This window comes from Ranitomeya imitator, chromosome 6 (assembly GCF_032444005.1).
Source record: "Ranitomeya imitator isolate aRanImi1 chromosome 6, aRanImi1.pri, whole genome shotgun sequence".
Lineage (NCBI taxonomy): Eukaryota > Metazoa > Chordata > Amphibia > Anura > Dendrobatidae > Ranitomeya > Ranitomeya imitator.
The window spans coordinates 240435009-240447914 of record NC_091287.1 but is presented as its reverse complement, the minus strand read 5'-3'; the positions used below and the strand labels follow the sequence as shown (position 1 = coordinate 240447914).

Here is a 12906-nt window from a genome sequence, read left to right as displayed (position 1 = left end):
GGATATGTGCAATGTGCATTCCATAAAGGATGAATTTTAATTATTTAGGTGGGATATACCTGCTGCTCTGTTCGCTTATCTTGAAATTTAAAGTTTTATCTGACTTTGAGGCACTGTTTTAATGTTTTGTACTGTTTATGTGTTAATAAAGGTTGGATTAGTATTTAAACACTTCATGACTGAATGTAGTTTACTCACTCTATGGTCATTATGTTTATATTAATTGTGGAGTGTGGCCCATTCACTACCTGAGGAAATGGGTTGGTGCGTGGTGTTCATCATTGTAAAGGTCTGGTGTGGAATTGGGCCCAACGGACGGCGGGAATACACGAAGTTAGGGATCCTAACAGTGACATAGCCTGTCTAAGGGTCATGGACGGTTTATTAATCGCCTTTAACACCTGTTGTTGAATATGCAGTAATTTATCAGGTGGAAGACAGCATTGTTGGGTCTCTGATTTTAATAACAGCCCTAGGAATCTCTGAATTTTTAGGGGCTGTAATCGGGATTTTTCATAATTTATAATCCAGCCCAGACGTTCTAGTTTGGTCGTAGCTGTCTTTACATGTGAAAGGCAATGGTCTGCTGAATTCCCCACTATAAGGAAATCATCCAGATAAGGAATGAGGTTATTGAATTCTCGTAAGTGCGCCATGACCTCAGCGACTACTTTAGTAAACACCCTAGGTGCTGCTGAAATGCCGAAAGGAAGAGCTCTAAATTGAAAATGGCGAACTTTTCCTCCCATAGACACCGCTACTCTTAGGAACCTCTGGAAGTTCTCATGGATAGGTATATGATAGTATGCATCCTTTAAATCTACACCTACCATGAAGCAGTGTTTGAACATCTTTATTGTTTAACTGATTGACTCCATTTTAAAGGTTTTATTAACAGGTACTCATTAAGGGACTTAAGATTTATGATAGTTCTAAATGATTTATCTGGTTTTTGAATCAGAAATAGAGGAGAGTAGAACCCTCTTCCTCTTTCTGATTCTGGGATTTCAATCAGCACTTTTTTAAGGCATAAATTCATGACCTCTGCTTCCAAAGCTGTCTGTTCAATGGTGGAAGAACGTAAGGGGGTTAGCTTAAACTTATCTCGAGGCCAGTGATTAAACTCCAGTCTCAGACCCTCTGATATTATGCCTCGGACCCAGTCACTATTTGTGATGTCAGACCATGCGGAAGAGAAGGCTGTCAATCTCCCTCCCACAGAGATTGCTAGTCATTGGTCTGTTTTTTTACGTTCTTTTGAGGAACGGCGAAACATGTAGCCCGTACCTCTCCTGCGTCTATCCTCCCATCTAAAATGATCTCTAGAAGGTGAGGATACGCGTTTTCTTCCGCGACCAAATCTCCTTCTGTTGAATGGACGACGGTAAGATGCTGATGACAAATTAGGGAACTTTTTCTTGTCATCCCCTGCTTTCTCAAGCAACTCATCCAATGTTGGCCCGAAGAGATATTCCCCCTTGCATGGGATAGCGCAGAGCTTGGATCTTGATTGAATGTCTCCTGACCAACACTTCAACCATAAGGCTCTACGAGCTGCATTGGAAAGTCCTGCTGCTCTGGCCGCCATTCTAACAATCTACTGAAGCGTCTGACAGGGAGGCAGCAGCATCTTAGATTACCGGGAGCGCATTCAGGATTGTATTCCTGGAAGCGCCTTCTTTAAGTTGGGACTCCAACTGATCTAGCCAGACCATTAATGATCTGGCTGTACATGTTGCAGCCACTGCCGGTCTTAAAGATCCGGCTGCCATTTTCCAGGTACCTTTAAGGAAGGTGTCTGCCTTCCTATCAAGAGGATCTTGTCCTCAAATGGTAATGAGGCTTTCTTTGATGCCTTCGCCACCGCAGCATCTAATTTAGGGGCCTTGTCCCAGGTATCAACAGCCGCATCCTCAAAGGGATACCTGCGCTTTAATGCTGGTGGCAACGAACCTTTTTCCGGTTTCTTCCACTCCCGGAGAATTAAATCCTGAATTTTATCATTCACCGGAAAAGATCTACGTCTTATGATCTAACCCGCTGAACATTATTTCATGTCTGGAAAGTTGCGTTTTAGGCTCTTCCAGGCCCATCGTACCCCTGACCGATTTAACTAATTTATCCACCCGGTCCAGAGGTAAACAAAATCGGCCAGAGTCCTCTTCTGATGATGAGGAAGAGGGAATAGAGCCATAGGAGCCTTCTTCTCTTTCTTCCTCCGAAGAATCAGAGATCAAGGGAGCTTTATGCTTTGAACTTCCCGCCTGGGATAGAGACCGCAGGGATTCCCTTACTTCCATACGGATCATCTCCTTTAAATTAGCCGTACTCGCAGATTCTTCCGCTACCTGGGGAGGACAATAAGGGTGATAACCTATCTGACCTGATGTCACTCAACCCCTACCACACCTGTAGACCTCACCGTCTGCTGTATACAGGGGGCGCATAATTTTTTGGGATAAGAATCTGGTAAAGGGATTCCACATAGGGCGCACTCCTTATGTTTCGTCTTTGTACTTTTTTTCCCCCTAGAATGACAAAGTATAAGGGGCCCGCGTCACTGAGTGAACATTCAAGTAGATCACTTACCAGCGTATGCCAAAAAAGGTACTGGAACACGAAGGGGTTCTTTCCCAGTCGATGCTCTTGATCCCTGCTTGGATGAGCTCTTACTGGACTGGTCACTTCTGACATGCTCCTTCTCCATGGGCTTCTGTCGCACTTCATCCAGCAGCTGAGGCTGCTGCTCACCATCACTCTCCATGATGAAGATGTGGCCAAAAGCAGGGCTCTAAATCCGACACCTGCTTAAATCCCCCTGAATTCCGGTCAGCAGGCTGCCTGGCACCATTCCCATTGGTCCCTGCTGTTCAGGCTGCAGCTGGGAGGTCAGCGGGGTCTGTGAAGAATCCGTCGTTCAAAATTGATGGGCGCCGCCATCTTGGATCGAATGTGCGCCGCCATCTTGGATCGAATGCGCAGTCACCCAGCGACCCGGAAGCGCCTGCTGACTCCGCCCCCGACATCACCGCAGCCCGGAAACGTTCCAGCACACGCTGAGAGCGGTGCAGGATGCCGGAAACATGCAGGCAGCGCTCCGGACGGCGTCCATCTCCTGACGCCGCTACCTCACCAGCCCGCTGCACCACCGCATGGACCCGAAGGGGCGGCTATACTTACCGGCGCTTAGAGGAGATCAGGAATCCTCCGGACTCTGCTCCCTGCTGCAACACGCCACCGACGTGCAGTCCAGCCAGGACCACCGTGGCGTCTCCAGGGACTCCAGCACCGGCCGAGGTAGGAGACCCCCCCGCTACCTGATTCGGCCGGCCTGGGTCCTTTAGATATCCGTAGGAATCTGTCCCTCCAGGAACAGGAAACCAACTGATGCATGGGAGAGGTGCCGCCCTTTTGCATCTGTAGGTTTCCTGTTCCTGAAGGGCGGATCCCCTCTCTCGTAGTGCTGTCATGGGAGTTCAAATAAAATGTAATGTTAAAAATAATAAAAAAACAAAAAACCTGCTATTCTCACCCTCCGTAGTTCGCCGAGCCGCTCGCGCCGGCCACTATCTTCCGTTCCCGGCGATGCATTGCAAAATTACCCAGAAGACTTAGCGGTCTCGCGAGACCGCTAAGTCATCGGGGTAATTTCGCAATGCATCTTGGGAACGGAAGATGGCGGCAGCCGTGTGCGTATCACCGGAGCTTCGCTGGATCCCAGGGGTGAGTATATAACTTTTTTATTTTAATTATTTTTTTCTAACAGGGATATGGTGCCCACACTGCTGTATACTACGTGGGCTGTGTTAGATACCGCGTGGCTGCTATATACTACCTGGCCAGTGTTAGATACTATGTGGGCTGTGTGATATACTCCGTGGGCTGTGCTATATATTACGTGGCCACTGTTCTATACTGCGTGGGCAGTGTTATATACTACGTGGCTGCTATATACTGCGTGGGCTGTGCTATATATTACGTGGCCACTGTTATATACTGCGTGGCCTGTGTTATATGCTACGTCGCCTGTGTTATATACTGCGTGGCTGCTATATACTGCGTGGGCTGTGTTATATAGTATGTGGCTGTGTTATATACTGCTTGGCCACTGTTATATATTGCGTGGCCTGTATTAACGCATCGTGTGTTTCTACTATATGTATGTATATATGTATATAGCAGCCACATAGTAAATATCACAGGCCACACAGTACACAGTATTTGTCTGCTATATACTACATGGCTCCTATATACTACGTGGCCTGTGCTATATACTAAGTGGCTGCTATATACATGCATAAATACATATTGTACAATACCCGATGCGTTAGAATCGGGCAACCATCTAGTGTAAAATATATATAATGTTTATACATACATATTCACACATAAATATGTTCAGTTATATAAATATGCGCTAAAATATAAAAGTACAACAAATATTTGCACATCAAATAGGCATAATTTTTTTTTTCCATATGCACCCATGGGCACATATAGATAACTGCACGTGTATGTGGGAAAATGTGGGTGTATCCATTTATATACACATGCGTACGTACATACGTGTGTACACACAAATGAACTCGCATTCACAAACACTATCCACACGCATATGTGACGCATGTATGTGTAATCAAACACAGAAATGCAAACGTGAAAAAAAAAAAAGGGTCAGGAAAATCCGTCAACACAGACGAGAATAGAAGATGAAGCTGGGTAAAGTACGCTTTCTAAGAAACAAATGGGTAAAATATTTTAACTTGGAGACAGTGCAGAATGGAAAGGTGTGACAAACAGTACTACAGTTCTCAAGGATAGGAGGGGTACCACAATAATAGGGGATAGCAACGATATTCCAACAATGAAATAGTGGCTACATGGAGCAGTGCAAGAACAGAATCCTGACCAACCAAGGTGGCGTAGGGGGGCAGAGAGGAGTACAGGAGCTTAGGCAGGGCAGCACTAGCACTGGCTGTGAGCATGAGGAATGCAGTTAGAAAAACAGCACAGGAAGCTGCCAAACCTGGAAACAGATCTTGTACACAGCCAACGCGGACACATCAAACCAAGAAAGTGGAGACTGCGAAAGGCATAATAACAAAAATACTCATTGGGGAGGCCTTTTTTATTACCATCTACAACAGAATTAAGTAAAAAAAATCTGCCAACACTTACCTTTTCCCAGTTCAGGTAAGCACTCAGACAAGAACCAACATCATCTTTTGCCAAGATTTTAAGGACTGCCTGAATTGCTTTACTGACCACTCCGTGCAGGGACAAAATATCACTCCAGGAACTAATAATAAACAGGAGCAGTTTATCGGGTTCTGGAAAATCTAAACAAGTGGAAAATAAAAAGAATGAGCGCCATGTAGAGACTAGAACCATTAGCAACATGTGAGGTCTGCTAGGCATAGAGGAGGTAACAGGCCCAAGCAGACAGAGATCGACCTTGCTACTAACGATAGGACAGAGGTCGGTAACAAAAAACCCACATCACTTCTAAGTACATAAGCGCACAAGAAAATACATTAAATTACATAATGGAAAAAAACACACATGTTGGCTAGATATACCACTTGCAATAACCTGAAAAATTTATGTAAACAGTAAAAAAAACAAAAAAAAAAACACTTTTCTATAGTGGCATCGAAAAAGTATGGTCATAAATTGCACAGTATTTTTTAAGTACCCACAAACATTGCTGAAAAATAACATTTCTTCTGCATGAAAAAACTTCATACACCATATCACTGAAAAAAAGAAAATCAAAAGATATGGCTGCTAGAATGTAGAGGGGCAAAAATGAAGATATAGGAAATTGTATGCAGCAGGCTCAGGAGCGGCACATTACAGAGCAGGGGTCGACTTGTAATGTGCCACCAGGATTTCCAATCAGAGATAAACCTGAACTCTTGTTGAGTAACACCTTACCAACTGCAGCATTTATGCAGTTAAACAAAGGAAGGTTATTACCGTTATCACCTCTGAAAGAGATTGTGGGTTGTCAATGGACTGTCATAGTAGCCAAAGACTTTATGAAGGCCCCTATGTCTGCCAACAAAAAATTACATCTTTACAAGCACACACACAAAAAAAATTTATTAAAAGGTAAAGCTGGTAACTGCCTCAGAAAGCCAATTTCCTAACCACTTTCTACTAACAAAATACACTGCTCAAAAAAATAAAGGGAACACTAAAATCCCACATCCTAGATATCACTGAATGAAATATTCCAGTTATAAATCTTTATTCATTATATAGTGGAATGTGTTGAGAACAATAAAACGTAAAAATGATCAACGTAAATCACAACTAATATCCCACGGAGGTGTGAAGTTGGAATGATGCTCTAAATCAAAGTGGAAAATGAAGTTACAGGCTGATCCAACTTCAGTGGAAATTCCTCAAGAAAAGGAAATGATGCTCAGTAGTGTGTGGCCTCCACGTGCCTGTAAGACCTCCCTACAATGCCTCGGCATGCTCATGATGAGGCGGCAGATGGTCTCCTGAGGGATCTCCTCTCACACCTAGACTAAAGCATCCACCAACTCCTGGACAGTGTGGTGCAACGTGATGTTGGTGGATGGTGCGAGACATGATGTCCCAAAATGTGTTCAGTCGGATTCAGGTCTGGGTAACAGGCGGCCAGTCAATAGCTTCAATGCCTTCATTTTGCAGGAACTGACACACTCCAGTCACATGAGGTCTGGCATTGTCCTGCATTAGGAGGAAACCAGGGCCAACCGCACCAGCATATGATCTCAAGGGGTCTGAGGATCTCATCTCGGTACCTAATGGCAGTCATGCTACCTCTGGCGAGCACATGGAGGGCTGTGCGGCCCTCAAAAGAAATGCCACCCCACACCATTACTGACCCACTGCCAAACCGGTCATGCTGAAGGAAGTTGCAGGCAGCAGATCGCGCTCCACGACGTCTCCAGACTCTGTCACATGTGCTCAGTGTGAACCTGCTTTCATCTGCACATTTGTGGCCTGCTGGAGGTCATTTTGCAGGGCTCTGGCAGTGCTCCTCCTGTTCCTCCTTGAACAAAGGCTGAGGTAGCGGTCCTGCTGCTGGGTTGTTGCCCACCACGTCTCCTGATGTACTGGCCTGTCTCCTGGTAGCGCCTCCAGCCTCTGGAAACTACGCCAACAGACACAGCAAATCTTCTTGCCACAGCTCGCATTGATGTGCCATCCTGGATGAGCTGCACTACCTGAGCCACTTGTGTGGGTTGTAGAGTTCGTCTCATGCTGCCACGAGTGTGAAAGCACAACCAACATTCAAAAGTGACCAAAGTATCAGCCAGAAAGCATTGGCACTGAGATGTGGTCTATGGTCCCCATCAGCAGAACCACTCCTTTATTGAGTGTTTTGATAATTGCCAATAATTTCCATCTGTTGTCTATTGCATTTGCACAACAGCATGTGAAATTGATTGTCAGTGTTGCTTCGTAAGTGGACAGTTTGATTTCACAGAAGTTTGATTTACTTGGAGTTATATTCTGTTTAAGTATTACCTTTATATTTTTTAAGCAGTGTAAATTTATAGCAAGCAATATACCAAGACTACACGTTACAAGTTATAAAATAGAACCTACCTTCTTTAATTATGCTATAGCAAAGAATTCTTGCCCTTTCAATGTCTCCAAGCTGACGACACAAACCCACATACACTCTGCATAGAGCCTGAAGATATGCACTTTTCAATGACTTCTTTCCAGTGTTAATTTTTTTTAAAAGAACATGTAAAAAAGAGTCCGCTAAACCCTAATAAATTAAAAAAAAAAAAAAATTTGAAACATTGCTGATAAAGAGAAAACAATACAGATCATGCTTGTTTTTTTAAAGTGTATTAACTTGGACACATTTTCAAAATTATGATCTTAAAAGGGGTATTCCCATCTCCAAGAACCTACCCCAATATTTAGTAGGTGTAATAATAATATAATTAGCAAATACATCCAATTAGAAAGGAAGTATTGTTCTTGTGATTCACTTTGTCGCTTACCCCATGTGTAGGGCATTGCAGTAGCTTAGGCATCCATGAGCCTCATCTGGAACTGCTTTTATTCAGGATGTGGTAAGAATGCATGTATAAATGAATGGGAGATCTGACCACTTTTTCACTGACCGCAGCGTGCGCCAGCCATGTTTTTTTTTTTTTTTAAAGATAGATGCGGGTCCCACTGGTGTTATACTGTGAATATGCCATAAATGTAACTTTTTTGGAAAAAGTGTGGTCAATTTAAGGAGCACTATGGCTATAGAGCACACTGCAATAGATTAGTGGTAAACAAACTTTTTATTGAACCACTACGCGTTTCAGCAGCGGACTGCTACCTTCCTCAGGTGAAATTACAGACGGTGTAGGAAGTGACACATTAAATAGGGGTAGTGACCAATGGGATGAAAGCATTCAAGGATGTTGATTAACCCTTTGTATACAAGCGGTCAGCTATCAAATGCAAAAATAAAACCAAGAACAAAAAAAAAAAACAGTCAAAAATGATCAAAAAATGAAGTGATATAAAATGTACAATATATAGATGTAAAAATGTAAAATATAGCAATATCATGATAATATAAAATATAAAATTTAACCTAAAGATAATATATTTCAAAGTGATTCAACCACCTAATCACCTGCAAAACATTTTTTTTACAAAATATCATACATAATCTAAAAATACTACTAACAATATACTGTAGCATATAAAGTTCTTATTTAAAAACTATAAGAACACAAAGAAAATAAGAATTGATCCCGCGCTTAAACGTACAGAAATCAATACCATATAGTACGTAGTAAACAGCTAAAACAAAGAACAAACAGAACCTCCCCGTAGATGCACGACATCCGAGGCTCCTTAACCCAGAAACAAATGCTCCCCTCACCGCTGCAGTACCGAACTAGCAGCACAGTCTGTCTCACAATATATTAGGTGCCAACCCCTTCAGCTTACCCTACTATAAGACTGTCACAGCCACGTGCGGGTCCGCGCTGAGTGTGGGTAGGTGTCCCTCTGCCCGGTATAGATCGCCGAGGGTCCCGGCGTAGTGCGTGCCAAATAATGCTGTACAGCGTACCTCAGGGAAGCCCCGGCCGGTAGCGTTCCCTGGATACCGCAAACAGAAACGGCAATGGCTGCTAAGCTCCTCCTACCTAGTGACGTCACCTACAGTAAGGAGCGCTAGATCGCTCAAAAAGGGGGAGAGGTTTAAACCAACGCGTTTCAAAGAGCACCGCTCTTCTTCCTCAGGGTTACCGCTCCCCTAGTTCACCCTATCTTATACACTATCTGGCCATTGCTACGCACCACCTCCTCCTTAACCCCCGATGTCCCAGCTTTAATAGAAACACCCACACCACTACTGTGCAATCACAGAATCAGCGCAAAGTATAGCACAGTGTGTATGGATCCCCTTGCCTGTATTGAAATAGGTTACAGATGGCTCCCTCGGTATGTAAACTACCTAAATACATATATCAAAAACTATAACTTTATTAATAAATATAAATATATATATATATATATATATATATATATATATATATATATATATATATATATATATATATATATATATATATATATATCTGCAAAACACCGCATTAAAGCCCATTTAAAAATATTTACAGTGTCAATGACACACATAAAAACACACTCTCAGTGGTGCCGGAGCAATAAATACATTACAATAAAAACACCACTATAAAACTAACATATATTAGGCTATGTGCACACGTCAGGTTATTTTCCTGACAAAATCCGGAGTTTTCTGGCAGAAATTTGCGTTTTTTTCCGCGCGGATTTTTCGCGGTTTTTTCGCGTTTTTTGCGCGGAATTTTTGCGGATTTTTAGCGTTTTTTTTTTTTTCCCTGAATGTCCTTTTATCAGGGAATCCGCAAAAAATCCGCAAAAAGAATGAGCATGTTCATTTTTTTTGCGGATTGCGTTTTTTTTGCGGAAAAAAACGCATCCATCTGCACAAAAATTCCGGAATGCATTCTAAATGATAGGATGCATATTTTTAGCGTTTTTGATGCGGAATTATAGCGTTTTTATGGCGAAATTCCGCAAAAAAAACGCTAAAAATCCGGACGTGTGCACATAGCCTTAAAATATACTCACACGATATGTTTAAAAAACTCTCTAAAATATCACCTCCAAAGAGGAGCCGCATCCTTAAGCTTGTGTTGATAACATTAGCCATTATATAAGACTGCCGGTAATATCTATTAGTGTCTCTCCAATGCCCTACTTTCCAGTGTTCTATCTGGCTAACGATTCACCTTACAACTATTTAGAAGGCAAATATTTCCACCTCATGGTTCAAGCCCTTCGGGCCATACTATCCAGGGTGAATATCCATTGTGTCTCCACCCTGGACATGCTTTTAATATAATCCCCACCCCTAGGGTTCTGGTGGACACGTTGAATTCCAGTGAAACATATTCCCTTAGTGGATTTATTATGTTTAATTAGAAAATGCCGGGATAGGGGATGTCCTAAGTGACCTTTCTGAATATTCTTCATATGTTCTTTTAGTCGGGTCATAAGACTCCGTTTGGTACGCCCTATCTTTTAGTCGGGTCATATATATTTATATATTTATTTATTAATAAAGTTATAGTTTTTGATATATGTATTTAGGTAGTTTACATACCGAGGGAGCCATCTGTAACCTATTTCAATACAGGCAAGGGGATCCATACACACTGTGCTATACTTTGCGCTGATTCTGTGATTGCACAGTAGTGGTGTGGGTGTTTCTATTAAAGCTGGGACATCGGGGGTTAAGGAGGAGGTGGTGCGTAGCAATGGCCAGATAGTATATAAGATAGGGTGAACTAGGGGAGCAGTAACCCTGAGGAAGAAGAGCGGTGCTCTTTGAAACGCGTTGGTTTAAACCTCTCCCCCTTTTTGAGCGATCTAGCGCTCCTTACTGTAGGAGACGTCACTAGGTAGGAGGAGCTTAGCGGCCATTGCCGTTTCTGTTTGTGGTATCCAGGGAACGCTACCGGCCGGGGCTTCCCTGAGGTACGCTGTACAGCATTATTTGGCACGCACTACGCCGGGACCCTCGGCGATCTATACCGGGCAGAGGGACACCTACCCACACTCAGCGCGGACCCGCACGTGGCTGTGACAGTCTTATAGTAGGGTAAGCTGAAGGGGTTGGCACCTAATATATTGTGAGACAGACTGTGCTGCTAGTGCGGTACTGCAGCGGTGAGGGGAGCATTTGTTTCTGGGTTAAGGAGCCTCGGATGTCGTGCATCTACGGGGAGGTTCTGTTTGTTCTTTGTTTTAGCTGTTTACTATGTACTATATGGTATTGATTTCTGTACGTTTAAGCGCGGCATCTATTTATTTGTTTGTATTGATTTATATTGCCATTCAGGGGGGCACTACCCTGTGATACCAGCAGCTGAGAACCACTAGGTTTTTTGGGTGAGCGCCAGTGTCTGTATTTAAAGAATTGATCCCATTTATCTTCTTTATCTAGTGGTTCAATAAAAGGTTTGTTTACCACTAATCTATTGCAGTGTGCTCTATAGCCATAGCGCTCTTTAAATTGACATTATTTCCAAAAAACGTTTACATTCCCCTTGAGGGATTGTGGCTGGAGCAGCTTGGGGCCATTGAGTTCATCTCCAGGCACCAGGACCTGAAGTGACGTCACATCCTGTGAAGTGGCATCATGTGACTGGATCTTGGGCCCACGTGACCAGACCAGGAATCACAGCACAGGAGCGGTCACGGAGCAACAGTGCACGGAGATGTCCGCTACTGGAGTTGTGCAGGGGTGCACAACCCTTCCAGGTGTGAGGCTAATCCCCTCACCTTTCATTGAAACATCCCAATCAAACCACCTGGTGCTTTTCATGCTGCGCGCTTCCATGTTTATTATCTTACATAGATGTAACATATGGGAATACCCGTTTAAAAAAAAAAAACCATGAATGTACAGAATATTAGGAAGCGAAAAAAAAAAATGTGTATAACCAACAAGACAGTCTGCACTATAGGTGAATTGTATCACTCATTTAGCTGATGAGCACTACGTAAAGTTTTAGTTATGGGCTGTATGGAAACATCATGCCCCAATATCCTTATTATTAGACCCCTTCAAAACTACATACTATGTAAGGTGTACAAAATTAGGAACTTTTCTATGGCATGTTCAAATTTTCATGAATGTCATGCAAAGTATATTATATATTGTGTATTAGGAGGGTTGTGATAACCAACATACTGTGGGGGGGACTATGGTGACCATCACTATACTATGAGAAAGCAGTGGGGGAAATCATACTATGTGGGGCGCTGTGGAAGCCATCATACTATGTGGGGCGCTGTGGAAGCCATCATACTATGTGGGGCGCTGTGGAAGCCATCATACTATGTGGGGCGCTGTGGAAGCCATCATACTATGTGGGGCGCTGTGGAAGCCATCATACTATGTGGGGTCTATAAAGGCCATTATACTTTGTATGGAGCAATCAGAGTGAGTGTGTGTGTTGCTGTGGTTACCACCATACTGTATGGGGGGCTGCAGTGACTATCATATTGTATGGCAGTTTACGGCGGCCATCATACCATGTGGTGGTGGTGGTTTGAGGGACCGTCATACCGTATAGGTGGAGGAATGCGAGGACATTATTCTGTGTGGAGGCATTTTTTGCAGCATCATTCTACGTTGGCCAAGGAAGGGGTTTCCTAGTGGGTGAAAGCAATAAGGGGCTTCAGTAGGTGCAAAATAACTAAAAGCTGCAATATAGCTCCCACAATGTGTTTGCAATGTGTTTTTAAAAGTTGAGAGGTACGTCCTTCTCCAGATGCATCTCAAAAAAGTAGAATATCAAAAAAGTTAAATTATTTCAGCTCTTC

The 12906-nt window shown here is 43.2% G+C and overlaps 1 protein-coding gene across 2 annotated transcripts in view; it reads right to left on the bottom strand.

The window, feature by feature from the left end:
• ICE1 (interactor of little elongation complex ELL subunit 1) overlaps positions 1-12906 on the bottom strand; it is a 132068-nt gene that overhangs the window by 53068 nt on the left and 66094 nt on the right. For both annotated transcript variants that reach the window (XM_069730515.1, XM_069730516.1), the window contains 2 exons: positions 7609-7777; positions 5179-5339 (listed from right to left, as the gene is read on the bottom strand). In XM_069730515.1, the coding sequence (XP_069586616.1) occupies positions 5179-5339; positions 7609-7777 (330 nt within the window). The remainder of the gene's footprint in view (positions 1-5178; positions 5340-7608; positions 7778-12906) is intronic.